We start from the raw sequence: 24,269 nt of genomic DNA, 5'->3' as shown, positions 1-24,269 counted from the left end.
TGATCAATGGACTAGAGCCAGACATCCTGGAATGTGAAGTCAGGTGGGCCTCAGGAAGCATCACTACAAACAAAGCTAGTGGGGGTGATGGAATTCCAGTTGAACTATTTCAAATCCTAAAAGATGATGCTGTGAAAGTGCTTCACTCAATATGCCACCAAATTTGGAAAACCCAGCAGTGGCCACAGGACTGGAAAAGGTCAGTTTTCATTCCAATCCCAAAGAAAGGCAATGCCAAAGAATGTTCAGACTACCACACAATTGCACTCATCTCACACACTAGCAAAATAATGCTCAAAATTCTCCAAGCCAGGCTTCAACAGTATGTAAACCATGAACTTCCAGATGTTCAAGCTGGATTTAGAAAAGGCAGAGGAACTAGCGATCAAATTACCAACAACGGTTGGATCATCAAAAAAGCAAGAGAGTTCCAGAAAAACATCTACTTCTGCTTTATTGACTACACCAAAGCCTTTGTGGATCACAACAAACTGGAAGATTGTTAAAGAGATGGGAATACTAGACCACCTGACCTGCTGCCTGAGAAATCTGTATGCAGATCAAGAAGCAACAGTTAGAACTAGACACGGAACAACAGACGAGGTTCCAAAACAGAAAAGGAGTATGTCAAGGCTGTATATTGTCACCCTGCTTATTTAACTTATATGCAGAGTACATCATGCAAAATGCTGGGCTGGATGAATCACAAGCCGGAATCAAGATTACCGGGAGAAATATCAATAACCTCAAATATGCAGATGACACCACCCTTATGGCAGAAAGCAAAGAAGAACTAAAGAGCCTCTTGATGAAAGTGAAAGAGGAGAGTGAAAAAGTTGGCTTAAAACTCAGCATTCAGAAAACATAAGATCATGGCATCCCGTCCCATCACTTTATGGCAAATAGATGGGGAAACAATGAAAACAGTGAGAGACTTTATTTTTGGGGGGTCCAAAATCACCGCAGATGGTAACTGCAGCCATGAGATTAAAGAACACTTGTTCCTTGGAAGAAAAGCTATGATCAACCCAGAAAGTATATTAAAAAGCAGAGACATTACTTTGCCAACAATGGTCTGTCTAGTCAAAGCTATAGTTTTTCCAGTAGTCATGTATAGATGTGAGAGTTGAACCAGAAAGAATGCTGAGCACCAAAGAATTGATGCTTTTGAACTGTGGTGTTGGAGAATACTCTTGAGAGTCCCTTGGACTACAAGAAGATCAGCCAGTCCACCCTAAAGGAAATCAGTCCTGAATATTCATTGGAAGGACTGATGCTGAAGCTGAAGCTCCAATACTTTGGCCACCTGATGTGAAGAACTGGCTCATTTGAAAAGACGCTAATGCTGGGAAAGATTGAAGGCAGGAGGAGATAGGGATAACAGAGGATGAGATGGTTGGATGTCACCACCTACTCAATGTACATGAGTTTGATCAATCTCTGGAGCTGGTGATGGACAGGGAAGCCTGGCATGCTGCAGTCCATGGGGTCGCAAAGAGTCGGACACGACTGAGCAACTGAAGTGAACTGAATGCAAATCTTAAATGTCTGTATCCTAAATAGCATGACCTAAATAGCATGGACCTAATAGCATGAGGACCTAAATAGCATGAGGATTCCTGTGAACTAACACAGTAAGGTATTTAAGTTGCCATTTAATGGGTCAGCTTCATGATCCCCCTTCAACCACTTTCCTATTTTATTTCAGGTTACCAAGGGATGGTCTCTAGAGATATGTGATTTTCCTCTAGATATCAACCTCAAAAGATTAAGAATGTTTTCTTCAAAAAAAAAAAAGTTGTTGTTAGAAATCAGTCTCGTCCCTCCCTGCTTCACAGCTTCTATATGGAGACAGGAGCCTTGAGTGAACGAATGAAACTATATTCATCACCTACTCCCAAAGAATCATGCCCTCAAAATCAAATCTAAACAACTAGGCTCTTTATTGACTCTTCCTCAAGCCGGTGGCCTATGTACACAAGAAGCAGATGGAAGATAAAACCATAGATAATTTAAGTAGATGGAGCCAACAAGAGATCTTTCCGTCGGAGGCGTGAGGTATCCCCTGCAGCCTCAGCTACAGAGGGGCTTGTGCCACCACCTCCACGGCACAGACACATCCCTGCCTGGCCTGAGAATCAAGCTGACATTTGGAGCCCCTGCACCACTCTCCTGAGAATACACCTCCTCAGTTTTCCCACCCGACTCTGTGGAGGCAGTGTCCTTTCTGGTCTCACTTCTTTCGTTGTGTAAAAAACTTTTTTCCCTCATGACTTTTAATCAAGTTTTGAGGAATGCTCGTACATTATTTTGTTGATTTTTGTCACTTTCATCCTCAAAGAGGGGACATTACCAGGCACCTTTACTGAGGCTGTGCCCTGACTACATAATCCATCCCTTAACAGCATTTCAAACTTTCACATTCACCATCCATGAAGTTCTGATCCTTAGCAATGTTTGTTTGCAGGCCTCCTTCTACATCAATGTGTATACCAATTGCTGGTGAATCTGAATCTCTGGAAGAAGATAGAAAAGGTGGAGAGACTCTCAAAATTCATCTTGGGATAGCAGGTATGGATGTGTCGCTTACTCGTTTTCTAGTTTGTGAGTCATGGTACTACTCGAAAAGATTCCTAAAGCCCCCCCCCCCAGATTTGTAATTCTGTGAGTATATGCGACTATAAATGAGCCAATAAGTATTAGAAGAGTTTTAATCATGCAGTTTTTGCTTAAACCAGGACTTCATTTTGTCCGAAGGGTATGTCATGCTATGATGAATTAAAAGCTCAATGTTGCAGTGACCCTCCCGGTCCCACCACTGTGTGCCTCTGAGGCCCACAGATCTAATAGGACGCTACGGGAGCGTCCACATGCCTAGTAGCTTCTGCCAGTCACCTTTCAGGTGGTGCTTCTCTTCCGTGAATCACGTGCCCTCTGTCAGTGGGTCCCAAATACTAGTGCACATCAGAATCACCTGGTGGGCTTGTTAAGCCATAGATCGCTGACACTGCAGCCAGAGGTTTTGATTAAGTAAATCCAGATTGGAGCCTGAAAACTGCATGGGTAAGTGCCCAGGTGATGCTGCTGCTGGGATCACTTCTCCAGGCAAACTTCCAGTCATAGGCTGCCCGCCAAGTGTAAAGCAGGTAAGGGGAATGTCAAGTTGGCCGGGGAAAAAGCACTCATGAGCTTCCTTTTTTATCCCCTGCAGTCCCCAGGGTTATTATTTGAAAGAAGAAAAAGAAAGGTGTAGTGATACAATTAATGTTTTCAGCACTTCTTAGATTGCAAAGATAAGCTTTCTTATGCATAATGAGGATTATGATATTTCCTGATTTGAGATCAGTGAATTCTTTGTGACTTTTAACTCTCCTGTTGGCTCCTTCTCTTCAATATTTAAATATTCTGAATTGTTTCTCATATTGGAAACCAAACACTCATCAGCCCTGCATCATTCTCTATCGCCTGTTCCTCCTTGGGCACGTACTCGCCTCCTCCCTCCATGCCCACCCTCGTTCTCTCACACTTTTCATAGCCAAATTTCTAGGAATAATGTACTGCCCACTTATTCCTAAACACACAGGATTCTGGCTTCTGCATTCTGCCTTATTTTGATGATGTCTCCAAGGATATGACTGTCAAATCTTGTGGGCATTTTTTCTGTTCTCATTTGAATAAATTGGCCATTTATTCTTTCTGGAAACTTTCTCTTCCTTTGGCTTCCGCTTCTCTTCTCTAACTTCTCGGAGGCTTATCTTCTTCCTCCTTCCTCTTAAAATATTGATGCTCACCAGGATTTGGTTCTCTCCATTCACCCCACCCTGGGCATTGTCATCTGTACCTTCAGTTTAACTATCATGTAAATATGAGTTAGTGTGTTTGATTTACAATCTGTGTTGCCTCCAAAGCTTCATCCTGACTCCAGGCACATGTTTCCAAATGCTTTTTGGAAACATCCACTTCATATCACATTAGACTAAAACCCATCTGTTTAACTTTTCTCTCAGCAAGCCTCTGAGTTCCTCATGATCAGGTCTTAATTTATGTTTGGATCAACAGCATAAGGGCCAGGGACACAGTAGAAATCTGTGACCAGTGAACGGGCGTCCTCAGATGTCTTAAATTCCACATGCCCAGCACGTCTTCCTAACTCTTCCTCCTGTATTTTCTGTCACAGTTATCCTGGCACACACTTCTAGTTAGTAGTGAAGTACTATCATTTGTGCCTGCTCAGCATCTCTCAGCTGAATTATTATGAAAATCTTCACTCCTTCACCTTCTATTTCATCCTGCTGCCAAAATGATCTTCCCAAAATGTTAATATAGTCAAGTCACACCCTTGCTTAAAGCCATTGGATTATCTCCTTCCTGAAACTCATAGAGATAAGTCCTTCATTATCAGGTATCTGCTCATCTCTCTTTCCTTCAATCATAGTTGGGTATATGCCAGCTTTGTGGAACTATTTGCCTTTCTACAGACAAGGCATGCTTTTTCCCGCCTAGTCTAGCCAAGAAATTCCTATATATTGTTAAAAGCCTGGAGTTAATCTCCAGTAGAGGTCTTTCCCCTATTACCACATAGTGTTCGATGTGTCTGTCCTTTGGAGTGCTTGATAGCTTCTTTTTGGTGCTTGTATTTTGGTACTTGGCACATGAAGCATATATTTTATTTATTTTGTACCCTTACATCTTGTACAGTATTAGGCATTGACCTCGTAAGAGCTTAATAAATATTTATTGAATGAACAATTTTGAAAACCAGTAAACCAGTAAATGGATGAATTAAGATCTGAGCTAACCCTAGGAGTAAAGTGTATAATTCTTGATATGAACCAACTCTTTGCATTCAGAATTTGCTGTACTAGGGCTTAGAACCACTGTCAAGCAGGACTAGGGATGCTGGTTTGCATTTGTACCTTACAGTCTGTCCAGAAATGAAAAACCCTTTGCAGAAGGTCCAGGTCACTCCAGTAGCTTACTTATTTGGCAGCATTTGTTGGCCCATCTGTGTTTAATATCATTTATAGAGCTGTTGTTATAATTGTTATATTACTCAGTTGGGTTTTATTTTGCCTGTAAGTGAAAAACAGTTCTAGTTTTCAAATATTTCACCCTCATGAAAATGGCCACAGTTCTGCATTCTGTAGAAGAAGCCTAGTTCTGAAAATACACAGTTGGCATCTGGAATATGCACATTATTAGGGAAATAGTAGAAGTGGCTTTGACACTGCTTTTTTTGTACATTTACTGTGAAACTGAATACTATAATCAATTTCTGCAGAACCTTATTCTCAGTGGTATATCACATGCTGTGTTGTTTTAAACCACTGACATTTGTACAAATTATAGCCTAGCACTGGCATCTCTAATGCAAAGGTCACAAAGTACTCTTTAGCCTCCCGTTGTGATAGATTTGGGAAGCAAGATTTCCTCAAACACCACACAGAAACCTGGAAATTCTGTGAGAATTTAGAGGAATCCATCTGACTCCCTTTTTAAAAAATTTTATTATTTATTTATTTGGCTGTGCCAGGCCTTAGTTGTGGCATATAGGATCTAGTTCCCTGACCAAGGATCAAACCTGGGCCCCCTGCATCAGGAGTACGGAGTCTCAACCACCTGGACCACCAGGAGTCATTTGACTCCTTTTTATCAGAGAAATACTAAATATAAAAACTGAAATAGTTTTATTTAAGATAGAATGCTATTAAATCTTATGAAAGGTACCATAGCACTTTGGTAAACTGAGGTATTTAAGTTCTTTGTACAGTATTTCTTGCAACAGTTATTTACATTGTACTGATTTAAAGGAATTTCACTCTTGATAATGAATTTAGCAGCTTCTGAAATCCATAGATTGGGCTTCCCTGGAGGCTCAGTGGCAAAGAATCCACCTGCAATGCAGGAGACCCGGGTTCGATCCCTGCGTCAGGAACATCCTGTGGAGAAGGAAATGGTAATCCCACTCCAGTATTCTTGCCTGGAGAATCCTCAGACAGAGGAGCCTGGAAGGCTACAGCCCACAGGGTCGCAAAAGAGTTGGACATAACTTAGCGACTAAACAACAACAAAATCCATAGATTAAAATACATATCAACCATTGACTTTTTGACAATAAGAGTAACATCATGTTATGACATATTGCAGATCTCTCAGCAAAGAGTGCCTCTGTTCCAGACGAACTCGGTGCCTGTGGACATTCTAGAACATCAAGCTATGCGAGCCAGCAATCGAAAGTATCAGGTAGAGGCTAAGAGCAGTGCAGGGAGGACATGTTTGGTTGCAGTGTATTTGATACTAGTGTAACAACCAGAGTGATTTTCTCTGACAGGGTATAGCTCCTGCCACTCCCGGTCATCTAGTTTCTCTGAGCTCTGCCACAGGAGAAATACATCAGTGGGAAGTACATCGACAGGAGTTGAAAGTATTCTAGAGCCATGTGATGAAGTTGAGCAAAAGACAGCTGAACCAAGTCTTGATATAGCAGATAAAGAAGATACAGCTTTAGAAATACTCAACAGGTATCATTTTGAACTCACTTTAAATGGGAAAAAAATTTTTTTAACTTCATTTTAATGACATAATAAAGGGAGGAATTTTTTTTTAATTATTTTCAAAGATGCCCAGTGAAGCAAGATTCTGTAGAATCTCAGCTGAAGCGAGTTGATGATACCAGAGTGGATGCAGATGATATTGTGGAGAAGATATTACAGAGTCAAGACTTCAGCCTAGATTCCAGTGCAGAAGGTGTGTTGATAGCTATTAAGTATATGTAAATATGGACTTCCCAGGTGGCGCTAGTGGTAAAGAACCTGCTTGCCAGTGCAGGAAATGTAAGAGATGTGGGTTCGATTCCTGGGTTGGTTGGGAAGATCCCCTGGAGGAGGGCATGGTAGTCCACTCCAGTATTCTTGCCTGAAAAATCCCATGGACAGAGGAGCCTGGCAGACCTGTGGTCCATAGGGTTGCAAAGAGTCAGACATGACCGAGGCGACTTAGCACGCATATATAGATATATGTGATCCAGGTTTGTATAATCCATGTGGTCAGTAGTGAATAGGCCGTACATCGTGATAGTGTTGCATATTTGTAAAATAAACTTCACACCCATTACAAATCTGAAGATAACTGTATAACTTGGGCTTCCCAGGTGGCTCAGTGATAAAGAATCCACCTGCCAAGTAGAAGACACGAGTTCATTCCTTGGGTCAGGAAGATCCTCTGGAGGGGAAAACCGCAACCCGCTCCAGTATTCTTCCCTGGGAAATCCCATGGACAGAGGAGCCTGGCAGGCTACAGTCCATGGGGGGTCACAAAGAGTCAGACACAACTTTGTGACTAAACAACAACTTTATAATTTATTTGCTAATGGACATTAAATTTGGGAAAGAATTAACTTTAAAAATATCAATTTTTAAGAAAGCTTTTATTGTACTTTTAAAATATGCATCAACGTCTGCTTTATAATAGGTACCGACATCTGCTTTGTCATAACGGGGCATAAGTACCTCAGGTCACTGCTGCAGTTTGGGAGGTTGGGTGGTAGTCCCTCATTCGCTCCTTAGCATTTTCACTGAAGCTGAAAATTTACATGCCACCGATTTGAAAAGTATAATTATTCATGCTGGTGTGACTAGAGAGCAGTTAACAGTGGCCTTAGTTTCATTATATAACTGGTTGTGAAGAGAAATAATTAAACCCCACTTGAGGAAATTTGTAGGAACAGCTGTCTTCTTTACTCAGCTTTAAGAAAAATAGCTTACAGAAAGTTAATGAGAAGTAACTATTAGGATTTCTTTTAAACTGCCTGTTTTAAAACATGTGTGTAGCTCTTTAAGTTTTTATTTCTTTAACAAAACTGAAATGTAAAATGTTAACTTATTGAAATATGAATATTATTTGACAGTAATAATCATATGTATAACAAATATTGTCAATGTGTCTTGCAGAAGAAGGACTAAGGTTATTTGTGGGTCCTGGAGGAAGAACAACCTTTGGAAGTCGTCATCTTCCAAACAGGTATGTAGACCAAAGAGTATCTTACTAAAGAGTAGAGTGACTTTTTTTTTTAAATGTTCATGAGTGGAAGATGAAAGTTACAAAGTTTGTATCAGATTGAGTCTAGAAAGCAAAGTATTAGTAGTTCCATGAGAAAAATTACAGCTCTTAGTGTAGCTTAGTTTTCCATATCCTGTGAGTATGTTTCCTTATCCTGAGTATGTACAAAATACAATTTGTATTTTGTAAGTTTATTTGTTGATTTCCTTAGATGTGTTTTTAGAACGTATTAGTAGAGAACTGGTAGAGCACTGGGAGAATAAAATAAGTGAGCAGTTACCAGGGAGTATGTGGAAGACAAATATTCCTGGTGGTAGGAACAAATAGAACTTACAGGCATAATGATTATAATATATAACTATATAATAGTGAATATATAATAATTATAGGTGGTACTTACTGAGCATTTATTAGTTATGTGCTGAGCACCATATATATATTTCATTCAAGTCTTATCTCTTTCAATGCTCAAAAAAATACCATTATTAGTTTTTTAAAAGAGGGAAAAAAGATAAAACGAGGTTAAGGTAATTTACCCAAGGAAACCCTTAAAGCTAGTTAGTGGGAAAACCAGGACTCACACCCATGTCTCTTTTGAGTCTAAAGCCCATTCATTGTACTTAATCATTTTACCTTACTGGCTCATGATTAATATAACCTATGTAAAGAATTGCCAGTGAACAGGTTTTTCTGAGGAGGTGGGGCATGTGAAATGGAGTTGTGAGACATGAGGCTTGGAAGTATCTTGAAGACAGGTTATAAAGGGCCTCTGTTGCCATAACAGAATGTTTAACCTTCTTATATACACTAGGGAGCCACTGGTCATTCTTCAACAGAGAACTGGCAGATTGGCATTTTAGAAAAGTAACTGGCCATGATTTTGAGGGTAGATTGGAGCAAGCAGAGTCTAGTAGTAGGGAACAGGTAGAAGAATAAAATTTATAAGGACAGTGATATGTATGGTAAAGAAAAATGTATTTCTGAATTAAAGAGACAAGTTTACATCCTAACCAGACCACTTTTGGAGTAAACCATTTAACTTCAATTGAACTTAACTCTTAAAAAATGCAATCATGTAAGTACTTCGTGGAGTTGTTTTAAAATATAAATGGCATGATTATACTCACTAAGCCCTAGCTATTATTATTTTAGATTATACTCACTAAGCCCTCACTGTATTATTTAGGAGCAGCAGCAAAAGACTCTGCTGCAACCAAAAGACACAGTTGCAACCAGATTGACAAATGCTCAGAAGCATGGGCTGTCTCATTAGACTGCCCAGAGGCCACCACTATTGACTTTACAGTGTTAATAACCTCCTTGTAAGCCTCAGTTTCCTCACCTGTACAATGGGGATGATAAATAAGTTACCTAACTCACAGGCTTTTTGTGAGGGTTAGATCACTAATGTAAAGTTGTTTAACACAGTACCTGGCACATAGAAAGCTCTCAATATATGCTAGCTATTTGTGTTGTTATGCGGAGAAAAGAAAGATAATTTCTAGTTGAGAAAGAATTTAGCTTTTAATTCTTTAAAGAATTCTTTTAATTCTTTAAAACTAAATACAAAGGTTTTGTGTAGTTAAGAATTCTGACTCCTATCCTCCTTCCAAATGAATGTTAGAATATTATCACCCAGTACATGGAAGCCTAAAGGGACCATTGGGGTAGAAGCAGATTCATATTACATGCTGAAGAACATCAGGGACAGCGTGTCGTGGTGAAAGGGGAATGGGCCAGAGTCAGACATGGGTTCTGTTCCTGTACATGCTCAGTCACTTCAGTCGTGTCCGACTCTTTACAGCCCCATGGACTGTAGCCCGCCAGGCTCCTCTGTCCATGGGGATTCTCCAGGCAAATACTGGAGTGGTTGCCACTTCCTACTACAGGGAATCTTCCCGACCCAGGGATCGAACCGGCATCTCTTATGTCTCCTGCATTGGCAGGCAAATTCTTCACCACTAGCGCCACTCTCCCGGCTTAGCCATGATTGCCCAGCTTAGCCTTAGTGATCTTGACATATTGCATCTCTCACTTGCTACCAAAAAGACAACTGCACCCCTGAAAGAATAACACACACACCCCAACACACATGGGCTGCCTGGGTTGAGTTTAGTCCCTAGCTCCACCATTCATGAGCTGTGTGTCTTTGGTAAGTTACTTCACTTCTCTCTGCCTCAGTGTCCTCACATCTAAAATAGTGATGATAATACAACCTATTTCATAAGAGTTATACTGTTTAAATGATATAAGGCATGGTAATGCTTAGGACAAAATCTGGCATGCAGTAAGCACTTTAGCACTCAATCAGTTCAGTTCAGTTGCTCAGTCGTGTCCGACTCTTTGTGACCCCCACGTCAGGCTTCCCTGTCCATCACCAACTCCCGGAGGTTGCTCAGAATCACGTCCATTGAATTGATGATGCCATCCAACCATCTCTCATCCTCTGTCCTCTCCTACTAATTAAAGGTCTGTCTTTCACAGTTACTGTGGCAATTAATCTATTTGAACTGTCCAGCAGGTACTTGCACACATAGGTCTGTCCATAAATAGTGGGTATTCATCAGAGAATATCTAACTAATGTGTTAGTGTTAGATATATTATGTAAGATAAACTTGTAGCACAGGATAAAACCAGAATCATTTACCTAGGGCACAGAAGAGGCACAAGTGAACCAAAGTTCCAACAGGGAACCTGTGAGATTGAAGAGAACAGAGCGACAAGTGATAGAGACTTGGGGAGGACTGTCTGCCGTAATCCTTTATAAGTCTAGCAGATACAGCCTGGCTGACTCAGAGCTGTTTACAGAACCCTGCATGCACCTCCTTGCTTGCCCTTAGGACATTTAATTTCTGTCAAGTAGTCTGTTTTCATTCCTCTGTGATTTATCTCTCATCTCTGACTGCTTTTACACTTTTCTCTTTGTCACTGGTTTTTAGCATTTTGTTGTGATGTGCCTCGGTGTGTTTTTCTTTGCATGTATTCTGCTGAGGGTTCATTGAGCCTCTTGAATCTGTGGGTTTACAATTTTCTTCAAAATTGGGAGTACTCCAGCCATTATTTTTCTCCACTTTTTCTGATACCCTGGACTTACAAATTCTAGCCTGTGGCATCCCTGATCTCTGACATGATTCCTCCACTCTAAGAGACCACCTCACTGTACTGGGTTCTCCCTTCCTGCCCTGTAGGCTTGGAGGATCCAAAAGGAAATGGCTTCAGGAAGCATGCTGGGGCAGTTTGTCTGGCTTGCTTTCTTTCTTTCCCTTATCTCAGGACCAGTTCCATGCTACCTGTTGTCCAGTGTGTGAAAACTGTTGTTTCATATATTCTATCCAGTTGTCTGGTTCCTATTATTCCATCACTTCAAGAAACAGAACCATTTTAGGTCATCTGAAAGCCACTGTGTACTGGTGCTTACCAGGGTTCCTTCAAATTCTGATTGTCTGCAGACATGAAAGAGTGTTCACTGGTGTTCTGTTGAAGATGTTCCTATTTCTTCTTTAGAATGAATCCATTAGAAGAGAAGTCCCTGAGCAAGCAACTGAGAACTCCAGTTCAGTCCATGGTGGACTAGTAACCACCATTACTAGTGGTTACTACTATTTCCATTTTTTATAATTTTAAAATTTCCTCTTAAAATGCCATTAAGGGCAGAGACCAGTCATGGTAGTTACTTCTGGTCTTACTGATCTCTGGCATGCTCAGAATGAAATCTCAGGTAGTAGCCCCTGTTATCTTGACCAGTGAGGAGATTGGAGCCTGGTGTTAACTTTGAGCAGTGATACCCTCCATCCATGCAACTCCACTTTAGCTTTCCTCCTGCTCATTCAGGAGGGGTCATGGAAAGGGTAGAAAGATCCTCATCCAAAAATAAATCCATTGCCAACAGAAAGACACTGTTTACAGTGCTATAGAAAACTTTTATCAGGGGAGTTCAGGTGGGTTTTTTGTGGTTTTTTTGTTTTGTTTTGTTTTGTTTTTTGGCTGCACCTCACAGCTTGTGAGATCTTAGCTCCCCAACAGGGACTGAAATTGTTCCCATGCAATCGGCAGAGTCCTAACCACTGGAGTGAGTATGTGTGTTCACAGCTCTGACTCTTTCTGACTCTTTCTGACTCTGTGGACTGTAGCCTGCCAGGCTCCTCTGTCCATGGAATTCTCCAGGCAAGAACACTGGAGTGGGTGGCCATTCCCTTCTCCAAGGGATCTTCCAGACCCAGGGATCAAACTTGCATCTCCTGCATTGGCAGCGGATTCTTTACCAACTGTGCAACCTGGGAAGTCCAACCCTAACCACTGGACCACCAGGGAATTCCTAGCTTGGGTGTTTTAAGTATTACCTGCCCTGGACTCCTTGCTTGGTACCTTGCGATAAATGCTATGCTTTCCTTCACCACACACACACAAACCTTATCCTCCTAGACCAAGAAACAATAGAGGGAACATGCATGTTTATTCCATTGTAACATAAATCTAAGGCACCGGGTGCATCAAAAAGAGCAAAAAAAAAAAGGCAAAAAAAGAAAATCTGTTGATGAGACCTTTAAGTATTTCTTAATACTTTTATTCACAAAGCTTGCAAATTTTAAGTCTTTTACTATTCACCATATTCCATTAACAGAGGTCAGATAGTACCTGGCATATTAGGGCAAAGGCTAAGCTGCTGTAATAAAGAGACTCCAAAATAAAATGGCCAGCCTGGAGGGACAAATTTGCCCCAGAAGTGATTCATTGACGCAGGTACTTCTGTTTTATCCTTTACCATTCTCCTTAACCTGTGTTGTCAAAATTGCTACTCATTCAAGGTGCAAGCAATTTCCCTTTAAGCAAGTGAGGAAGAAGTTGGCATGTCTCCATTCATGCCCCCTGGGGGGAAACTTAGTCACAAGGCCACACTTACAGACCAAAGAGTTTAGGAAATGTGCTCTCAAGCCAAGCAACCTGTACCTAGCTAAAACCATGGAAAGGGGGAGGGTAGATGTAGGAGACAACCCACGGTCTGACAAACCAAGCTTGTAAAGAAATAAATCCCTCTTCAAGATCATTTTCCCTTTTAATCTGCATTTACATAGATATAATTTACAATATGAACCACTTACAAAGAGGACCACTTACAAAGACATTTGCATTTGACTAAAATAAATTTTGCACTTCCCAATTATGTATGTGAAGACACCGCCACACTCCTAATGCTACTAGAAACTGTCATCTGTTAACTCAGTGCAAGATCTGAGCCACCAGAGTCAATATATTTCGGATTTATATGTAGACATGTTTGCCGCAGTATGTTGACACAGTAAGAATTTGGAAACATTTCTAGATTATGTGGGAATAAGTATGAGGTGATCAGGGACCAGACTAATCCCAGTGCAGCAGTTAATAAACATTGAAGACTTAAAGTACTTTCTCTCTGTGATACCTGTAAGCCTTGTGGATATCAAATCAAGTAGAAAATGTCTAATGCAACTGTCTCTTTGGGGACAAGTTTAACTGGAACAATGTCAAACATTGCAGCTCACAAGTTTGAAGTTTTGTTTTGTCTTTTCCCTATTTTTAGGGTGGGGTCTGGAGCTTATGAACAAGTTGTGATCAAACGCTAGAAGTCAAGCTGGTGAACTGAAGCTTCCCTGTGGGTTTAAGATGTGGGCAGTTGAGCTATTAAGGCACTTTATTCAAGCACTTAGAGCAAATGAACCTATTAAAAAAATGAAGCATGTTCGTCTATCAAGAGGAAAGCCAACACTGATTTCTCCTCTGAAGGTGCCCACCACTCTCCTTTCTCACCTACCAACAGGGAACATTGAAATGGTAGTACCAGAGCAGTGTGCCACGTGTGCTTATAGGAACACGGCCTCTGTGGTCACTGCACATAATAATGAAAAGCCTGCTTTTTCTGTCAAAACATCCAGTGGGAAAAAAACACTATACATCTGAGTATAGTTTTAGTGTTTTACGTGTCAAACCTGTGATAGACATGTTCAACAGATTCGGCTCTAGCTTTTAAATTTTGTGTTTGCAGGACAAGAAGTGAAAATAATTTAAACTATAAATTCTGCCAAGAATAGATATAATTCCTGGGAAGGAAATCTTCCATATTATACTCCCTACAGTATTGTACTAAATTCACTCTTCTTGATGCAATAATTGATCTAAAATGTGGGTGTCTGTGCTTTGGGAAAGTGTTATACAACAGTTTAAATATGTAAAATGCTTAATTCTAAATGAATCAGTCATAAATTGAAAAACAAGTGTGTGTTATTTAAGTCTGAGATACATGAATGAGTATAATGCTATTATTATGCAGTATGTATCATTACCTGTTAATATTAGATGAGCTGCAGAATTCCGACTAGTGCTATATAAAGACTAAGAGAAGTGTAAGATTCAGTATGTTAAGCTTTCATAAGATGCCCTAACATAAGAGCTCTGTTAACTAACAATAATATCTGCTGGGTTTAGGAGTCAAACTTTAGAACAACAGGAGGAAAACTGAGATGCGGTCAGAAACAAAACTGCCTTTTCTCTGAAGATTCAGGCTTACATGAAACTGAAAATCATTCCAAGGAGGTAATGGATAAAGAACAAGGGATAGCCGCTTGATCTTACTGACATGGACCTGTCGTTTTCAGTTCTCTTCTTTGCTGCATCAGAACTTAGTTATTTTGAGGCAAGAATAGAAAACAACATGCATCAGGTAGAGCTTTTAAAGAAAGAATATCTGATCTGGATCCAGTTAAATAGCACAGCAGATAAACCTTAAGAGTTTCTCTGGCCTTACATGACAGTTTCTGTGTGGAAAGATCTCAGTTTTGTTGGACTTAGTCACTGAAAAAGAATGTTGCTCCTATGGAACCAGTAACTCCCAGTCCTTAACTTTCAAAACCAGGTTCAAGAAATGTAGTGTGTTAGAATTACTTTGGTCTAGTATTTCCATGTCGGCAAAGTAAGGGAAAAATATTATTTTTTAAGAAAATTTATTTTAATACCCAAATTTAGAGGTTTGAAAGTTTTTGAATAATTCATGTTAAGGTTTTTTTTTTTAATATTTCAATGATTGGCTATTCCAAATTAATTCAATACTACTTTTATAAATAGATTCTGACTTTTTTTTTAAAGAGATAACACCCTATTTGGGGATATTTTGAATGTTGAAAGATAGAATTTTCTCACTTATTAGTTAACCTTTCTTATTAAGATTTGTTTTGAAGAAAAACACTGACCTGAACATTTTAGTCTAACCAAGGAAAATACTACCTTAAGTGGTAAAGACTTGCTGTCTGTGAATAAACAGGTGAATGATCCATTCATTATATATTATGGGAAGGAGAAAATCAAAGTTTTTAAGAGAGATGTGAAGATATTGTTTAGAGAGATATTTAGTATGACGTCTTAAAAACGTATTTTTCTATTTTCAAAGTATTAGTTCTGTATTTTTTATTGGCATCTCTACAGATGATTTTGCAGTTTTGAAAGTGATTATAAAAACTAGATTGTAAGTTAGGCTCCATAAGGACGTTCTTGAGATACGTAAGAGATGCCATGGTTAGGACTCTGCCCCCATCTTACTCATCCTCAACTGCCCTTGGCCCAATACAAGACTGGCTCTTGGTAGTTAAGATGATAGAGAGTTAGTTTTAAAAAACAAAATGTGGAGAGATTTTGAAAATCGTGCCTTTGATTGAGCAGTCACCAGATACATCTTGATTAATGTAGTAGTAAATATAACCAATATTTTAATACGTAGAAACATTAGGAAGAAAAAAGATGACAGTGTCCTCTGTAGTCAGTGAAAGTCTGGATTTATTTTATTCTATTTTGTGTTTTGTCAGCATACTTTGCAACTAGATTTCTTTAGAGTCCTCAAAAATATTTGTTGAAGGACCTATGTGTCTTATTTTCTAGTTTTTCTTAAACTATTGTACTATTAGTATCTTAACCATGTAGCTATTCAAAAAACACCTGCTTATTAAATACCAAGTCCACTTTTGGTTCCGTTTTGAGTTTAGAAAATAAATTTGAAAACTTAATAAATTTTTAACTTAAATATTACAGATTTTATTTTTTTAATATTAAAATCTAATATTTAAACCACCTAGTCTTGGAGAATTTGCAGATGTATAACAGTTTCTTTTTCTAATCTTACCCTCGAATAAAGGATTCATGATCTTTTAAAGCTAAGTATTTCTGATCAGGTAATGAAGTGTCTCAAATACTTTGGGGGGCACTTCCTGTTACTTGTGCTGGTGACCAAGATTAGAGAGGATGTGAAGGGTCGCAAAGGGCAGAGAAGGCCCTGGGCCATTAGTTTACACACCGACTGCCAGCTCCCCTTTGCAATGGTGCTGGTGAAGGTTTCTGTATACAGACAACTGATTCAGATTGGTTCCTTAGAATCTGAGAAAGTCTTGACCAAGAATCCTTAAGTCCACCAACCCATTCCAGCAAAATACTATCAGAGTAATGCTGTCCAAACTAGATTCTTCTGTATGTGCTTTTTGTTTTTTAAATAAAAACCACGAGCCACAGGTGTCTACCACTTAACCCATTTGTTGCTAGAAGGGAAAATAATCTAGCTTCCAGTCAAAACATATTCAGCTGTCAATGAGTTTTGATATATTAAAACATCCAGAAGTATTTTTAGAATTTTAAGATTTCCATGCTAACAGACTACTTGCAAGTTCATGCTAATAGTATTATTAAATACTTCACTGAAGTTCTCCGAAATGTTAGGCTTCCGTTATATATGATAATGTTCTGAAAGAGACTGGGCTCATATGACAGGATTGCATTTTAACAGATCTTTAACTGGGGCAGTTCAGAAAGTATGCTTGGTCAGTTCTGGATGGTACGTCATGTTAATATAACCTATGCTATAGTTGAAATTGGGTTATGCCATTACTCATGTGTTGGCTTAGGTACTGTACATAGTCTTAATAGCTGAGATGTTAAAGAATATGAAGTCTAAAAATACAGAGGATGAAACATGCCTATATTAACCTGTTTTAAGACTGCTTTGGATATAAAGGCCTTATTCCCTTATATATGACTTTCTAGAAGATAATATATATACACAGTATATTTTAAATGGTCATGTGGGTGATCTCTAACTACTCTCCATGTGACAGAATTTGCAACATTTTTAATTTATGTGGACAGCAGACTCCACATTTACAAGTGTTTATGTTCATCCTATGTATATAACAAAGAATTCTCTTATTGATACTCATTGACCAAATTCCACATACAGGAAGACATTTAGGGTATATTCAGTTTGGTTTTTTTGGAGATATGTCTTATTTTGGGGATCACCTTCCTCTTATACATTTACTCGGTCCTCTGGAAGTTGATAGAGTTGTGGGTAATCATGTAAATGCTTATGAACAAGATTTTATTGAAGTGATTCCATTAGTATTCTAATCTCTAATACATGGAAAATGACCTTCATATTTATATTTTTTGTTAATTGTCCAACTATTAATCCAGGAAATGTTTTCCTTTTGTTTTTTTTACCAAAACTAATTTTTTATTGTAAAATATTTGAGTAATGTAAAGGTAAATCTTACACATGTTCAATAAAAATCATATCTTAAAGTTTAGAATGTTGTTTATCCTTTAAGATTTCAGTTAAGATTCTGTCAGAAATCTACCAGATTCTTGCCAACAAAAGAAAACCAAAGGGAGAGGACCAGTGTATAACTTCTCCCTAAGGGCTTCCCTTTATTTATGACCAAGTAGTATACCAAGTTTACAGACTCTCTACAGTCCCCTGAGCATGGACTTGGGAATAAGACAGACCTGAATTTGAATTCAAACTCCCCTCAGAACCTGTTTTCTCATCTAGCCTGTAGATAAAACCACCAACTCTTTCTGGTTGTGATGAAGAACATAAAAGCTAATGTTAGGAATATGCCACTTAGTAGCACTTAGTGTTTGATCAAGCCAGAATTTGTCTTTGTGTAGCATCTACATACACATCTTAACTCTAGTGTTAAGACAGAAGATGGTCAATAAGTGTGGCACTATTAGAGGTTAAAATCATGGCTTTAAATGATACTCATGGTCATCACACCTTTGTACAGACTGTTCTTTTTGACTAAAACCTCCTCACAGAGAGGGAAAACGTCAACACATTCTCCCTGCAGATAATCAAATTATAACAGCAATTTAAAGTTAATGAAAGAACTATGGTTCACTATGAGTTTGAACCCAGATCCATGTAGACCGTCATGACTTCCCTAGATGGTGCAGATTATGAAAGGTTACATAAGTTAAGGAGAAAGTACCTTGCTTGCTGGCAGAAGTGGGGGGGCCTATGGCCACTCTGGGGGAGACCCTCAGACCTCCTCCTCAGTACACAGGGCCATGCAGGTGACTCTGTCCCGGATCACAGCGGAACCTGGCAGGAGCCTCTCATCTGTCCCCTCAGACTCTTTCAATATGGTTGATTACAGGTGTACAGCATGGTGACTAACAATTTTTAAAGCTTATACTCCATTTATAGTTATAAAATATTGGCTATATTCCCTCTGTTGTACAATATATCCCGTATCTTATTTTATACTTAATAATTTGAAAATTTTAAACCACCCCCCACGGGGGGAGCTTCCCTGGTGGTCCAGTGGCTGGGACTCAGAGCTTCCAAAGCAGGGGTCCCAGGTTTGATCCCTGGTCAGGAAACTGAATCCCACATGCCACAGCAAAGATCAAGGATCCCCAGTGCTGCAGCTGAGATGTAGCACAGCCAAATAAATAAATACAATACTTAAAAAACAATAATTTCCTACCCCTGTCTTGCCCCTCCCCTCTTTCCCCTCCCCTCTGGTAACCACTAGTTGGTTTTCTGTGAGTGTATATATCTACAAGTTCTCTATATCTGTAAATTTCTGTTATATTCACTAGTTTATTTTTTAGATTCATAAAAATATACAGTATTTATCATTCTCTTATTTCACTTAATACCAAGTCCATCCATGTTGTTGGAAATGGCAAAATCTTGTTTTTATGACTGAGCAGTGTTCTACTGAATGTATATATACCACATCTTTATCCATTCATCTGTTGATGGGCAGTTAGATTGATTCCACATCTTGTAAATAATGCTGCTATGAAAGTCAGGGTTCTTATCTTTTCAAATGAGTTTTTTCTTTTCAGATATACATCCGAGAGTGGAATTGCTGGGTCATATGGTAGTTTTTAGTTTTTTGAGAAACTGCCATATTTTTTCTCACTGTGACTGCACATAATTTACATTCCCACCAATAGTGTACAAGGGTTCCCTTTTCTCTATATCCTCACTAGCATTTGTTATTTGAGTTCTTAATGATACCATTCTGACTGGTGTGAGGTGGTTATCTCATTGTGGTTTTGATTTGTATTTCTCCGATGATTAACAACATTGAGCATCTTTTCATGTGCCTCTTGGCCATCTGTATGTCTCCTTTAGAAAATATTCAGATCTTCTACCCATTTTTTAATCAGGTTGTCTTTTTTTTTTTATGTTGAGTTGTATGAGCTCTCGGAGAAAGAAATGGCAACCCACTCCAGTATTCTTGCCTAGAGAATCCTGTGGACAGACGAGCCTGGTGGGCTGCCATCCATAGGGTCGCATAGAGTTGGACATGCCTGAAGCAACTTAGCATGCATGCATGCATTGGAGGAAATGGCAACCCACTCCGGTATTCTTGCCTGGAGAATCCCAGGGACAGAGAAGCCTGATGGGCTGCTGTCTATGGGGTCGCACAGAGTTGGACACGACTAAAGCCGACTTAGCAGCAGCAGCAGCAGTATGAGCTCCTTACATATGTTGGCTATTAACCCCTTATCAGTCATATCATTTGCAAATATTTTCTCCCATTCCATAGGTTGTCTTTTTGTTATTGATCGCTTCTTTGTTGTGCATGATAAGTTTTAAGTTTCATTAGGTTCCATTTGTTTATTTTTGCTTTTACTTCTGTTGCCTTGGTAGACTGGCCTAAGAAAACATTCCTATGAGTACACCAGAGAATGTTTTGTCTGTGTTCTTTTCTAGGAGTTTTATGGCATCGTGTCCTAAATTTAGGTATTTAAACCATTTTGAGTTTATCTTTGTATATGCTGTGAGGGAGTGTTCTAATTTCATTGATTAACATGTAGCTGTCCAGCTCTCACAGCACTGCTTGTTGAAGACATTTTCTCCATTATATATTCTCATCTCCTTTGTCAAAGGTTAATTTAGCATAGTGGTGTGGATTTATTACTGGGTGCTCTACTCTCTTCCATTAATCTGTATATCTGTTTTTATGCCAATACCACACTGTTTTGATCCTGTAGTACAGCCTGATTTCTGGGAGGGTTATGCCTCCAGCTTTGCTGTTTTTCCTCAGCATTGGCTTTGGCAATTCTGGGTCTTTTTTTTTTCCATACAGATTTTTTAAGTTTTGTTCTAGTTCTGTGAACAACGTCCTTGGTATCTTGCTAGGAACTGCACTGGATCTGTAGATTGCCTTGGGTAGTGTTTTCATTTTAGCAATATTAATTCTTCCAATCTGTTTGTGTCCTGTCCCTTCAGACGTTCTTGCCCATGTCTCAGGCATGGGGTTCCCAGGCCCAGCCTTCTTATGACTTGCCCCATCTTTCCTCAACACCTAGTTTTTTCTCCCTTCCTCCTTACATCCTCCCCCTTCTTTCACCTTATTTTACCTTTTCCTTCCTGTACATACATAGCATACATACCTGGTTGCAGCAGATATAAAGGAATGAAACCTGTCTTTTCCTTTGCATCATATGCAATCTTTGGTAGAGCTAACCCATCCCACATTACACAAGATGTAACACAAATTTAGGAAACATAAACAGAAAAGGCTTAAATTTAGACATTCCATGGATCAGTGATCTCTATTCCACAGGGATCATGTAATAACAAAATGCAAAGATCATTCTGTATGAATTAGTTTAGACCCCATCCCTATGCATTACAGCTCAGCTAAGTGGAGATGTCTCTTCAACCATTTCTCTTAAGAAACTGACTCCACTGCTAGATCTTGAAACCATTTCAGCAGTGATTTTCCTGAATATGCACAGCAAAAGCTTCAAACATCTAAAGAAAAAGGGCATAACTAAAAATTTTTTTGCATTTTATTTATAGGGAATCCTCAAAGCAAATGAATGCATTTACTCTTAAGTGGGAAAACTATGCCACCTTCTGGTATTGAACTTAAGTGATTCCATTCAAAACTGCCTCTCCTTTGGAGAAATGTCTGTTTAGTTCTTTGGCCCATTTTTTGATTGGGTCGTTTATTTTTCTGGAATTGAGCTTCAGGAGTTGCTTGTATATTTTTGAGATTAATCCTTTGTCTGTTTCCTCATTTGTTATTATTTTCTCCCAATCTGAGGGCTGTCTTTTCACCTTACTTATAGTTTCCTTTGTTGTGCAAAAGCTTTTAATTTTCATTAAGTCCCATTTGTTTATTTTTGCTTTTATTTCCAATATTCTGGGAGGTGGGTCATAGAAGATCTTGCTGTGATTTATGTCGGAGAGTGTTTTGCCTATGTTCTCCTCTAGGAGTTTTATAGTTTCTGGTCTTACATTTAGATCTTTAATCCATTTTGAGTTTATTTTTGTGTATGGTGTTAGGAAGTGTTCTAGTTTCATTCTTTTACAAGTGGTTAACCAGTTTTCCCAGCACCACTTGTTGGCGATAACCCTATATGCAAAACAGAAAAAGAGACACAGAAATACAGAACAGACTTTTGAACTCTGGGGGAGAACGTGAGGGTGGGATGTTTTGAAAGAACAGCATGTATATTATCTATGGTGAAACGGACCACCAGCCCAGGTGGGATACATGAGTCAGGTGCTCGGGCCTGGTGCACTGGGAGGACCCTGAGGAGTCGGGTGGGGAGGGAGGTGGGAGGGGGGATCGGGATGGGGAATACATGTAACTATATGGCTGATTCATGTCAATGTATGACAAAACCCACTGAAATGTTGTAAAGTGATTGGCCTCCAACTAATAAAATAATATTAAAAAAAAAAAAAAAAAAAAAACTGCCTCTCCCACATGAGCCTGTGTCTGGCTCTTCTTTCCCCTATATTCCTATATTCTTTGGAGTTAAGACCAAAGGAAAAACATATTTTCTATGTTCTCAGTACTAAATTCAAAACCTTCAAGCACTTTAAAAGACTTTAAAGCATTGCATACTCTGCTTAAACAAGGCAAAATTGTTTTTAGTATGGAATTAACCAAAGATTCAGTAAGCTCAATGACATGATTCCTCCTAGAAAAGACTGGGAGGTCAGCATGATAAAGGGATTCCAGAGGGACAAGGCTGGACAAAGACATGGCAGTGGGAAAACACAGCTGATTCAATGAAGGCAAAATACCTGAGTGTGGGATGAGGTGTGGAAATAGGAAGCAATGCAGCACTTCCAGGAAAGAACAGAATGACCAGAGTTTGACTAGTTTCAGGTCTGGTCACAGTGTATATTACAGGATGAAGTGGAGTAGGCAGCAATGCTGGCACAGAGCACATAGAGTTTAAAAGGAACTTAGAACCCAACAGGTAAATGGGCAGAGGCCCCTGACAGTTAAGACAGGTGTATAACTAGACTGATGCTGGCATCAAAAATTAGTTGCAAAAGAGGTGAAATTAACATTTACTGTACAATCTTGACTTCCAGCTCCTACCAGCTGGCTTGCTAGATCTTACCAATACTCTTTAAATATTCCCTACTTGTGGATATCCCCAAAGATGTGCACCACATTCAGTGATAAACCATGTTGGCCATGGTTAACACCTGCACGCTCCATGAAGGTATAATCTGGTAAGCCTCCGCCATGGCGCTGCTGGTGGTGCTCAGTCCCTGACCTCCAGCCTCCAGCTGCTCAGCTCAGTCTCCACACTACCAGCTATATAGAGGTAATTTTGTTGGTACCCAAACTCTAATCAAAGAAATTACTTTCATTTGGAATAACTTCCTGACGGAAATGAGCCCCAGAGGCTTGAGAGCAGTTTAAAGAGAGCTGAGCTGCTGGGTATGCTGCAGACAGAGGGGTTAGGAAGAAGAGAGGGGTGAGGAGGTGAGAAGCTAAGGGAAGGGCGCTGAGACTGGGGCTGTGTAGAATGTCTTGAGATACTGAAGGGGCTGTTTCACATCTCAACTGCACTATAAGGGAGTGCTGTGAGCTGTGCAGAAATTCTTAAAGGGGGTTTGGAGTTGCCCAGACCATGCAAATAGGAATTACAGGCAAATTTCACTCAGAACAAGGGCCTGTAAGTTCCAGCTAATACCGGGTAGCATAAATTTCCATCTAACCTGGTGGGTGGGCCATGATGGTGGCAGTGGTGGTAACTTTCCAAGCAAATCTGCAAATAAAACTCTTCCTCCTACACAACAACCTTTTTCACTGGCATACAGTGTACTTTAATTCCGTGGAGCAAAGTTTGCTATTCTTAAGGCCTTTTATGGTTACAAAAGTGTGGCCCATTCAAATGGTTTTCCTAGGAGAAAATAAAATCTGCCCCCCTAAAAAGCCACTAGTCTGCAAAACTGGAATTTACTTGTACTTAATTGGGAACAAAAAACTTTTAATAGTTTTCTAGGGAGTGAAATGGAAGGGCTGGGCGCAAACTGTTGAGGGATTTCTTCTTTACACCTTTATGAGCAGTCTGGGTTTTAGCATGAACTTGCACTACTATTTCCACTTTATTAAAAAGCATATGTAGTCATTAAAAAGAATGGGATACAAATAGATGAAAATTAATTTTATATTACTAATGATAAAGCTGCATCAAAATGTATAATACCATTTATATGAAATAATTGATATCGGAATAGATATTCTATTCACTGGACTTCTGTAAGGAATAGTGGTCTCTCTTAGAAAAACAATGAATTTGAGAGGAAGCGGGTTCCCAGTGGCGTTTCCAAAGGCAGGCATTAAGGAGAAGTTTTAAGGTTTATAAAGTTTAAAGGCAATAAAGTTTAGGGAATGCCCTAGTGGTCCAGTGGTTAGGGCTCTGTGCTCTCACTGCTGAGGTCCTAGGTTCTATCCCTGGTCATGGAACCAAGAACCCACAAGCTATGCAGCATGACACCCCCAAAAAAGAAGTGTATGAAGTTTACTTTAAATTCCATCAATGAAAAGATTTTTAAATTATATAAAACACTTCACCAAATTGCCTACTAATATGCAGCCCACAAGCTGGGAGGTGGGAGGGAGCAAGACAT

General features: G+C 39.4%; 1 protein-coding gene across 1 annotated transcript in view; it reads left to right on the top strand.

Moving 5' to 3' along the window:
* The window catches only part of EEIG2 (EEIG family member 2), a 75,376-nt gene extending 57,718 nt beyond the window's left edge, over nt 1–17,658 (top strand). The window contains exons 6-11 of the mRNA XM_065907649.1: nt 2,468–2,571; nt 6,148–6,243; nt 6,332–6,521; nt 6,620–6,747; nt 7,950–8,019; nt 13,617–17,658. Coding sequence (XP_065763721.1) covers nt 2,468–2,571; nt 6,148–6,243; nt 6,332–6,521; nt 6,620–6,747; nt 7,950–8,019; nt 13,617–13,659 — 631 coding nt within the window. The 3' untranslated portion in view covers nt 13,660–17,658. The remainder of the gene's footprint in view (nt 1–2,467; nt 2,572–6,147; nt 6,244–6,331; nt 6,522–6,619; nt 6,748–7,949; nt 8,020–13,616) is intronic.
* Nucleotides 17,659–24,269: the final 6,611 nt, after the last annotated feature.

Source organism: Muntiacus reevesi, chromosome 1 (assembly GCF_963930625.1).
Source record: "Muntiacus reevesi chromosome 1, mMunRee1.1, whole genome shotgun sequence".
Classification (NCBI taxonomy): domain Eukaryota; kingdom Metazoa; phylum Chordata; class Mammalia; order Artiodactyla; family Cervidae; genus Muntiacus; species Muntiacus reevesi.
The sequence above is the reverse complement of the archived record's forward strand: the minus strand, read 5'-3'. Positions and strand labels throughout refer to the sequence as shown.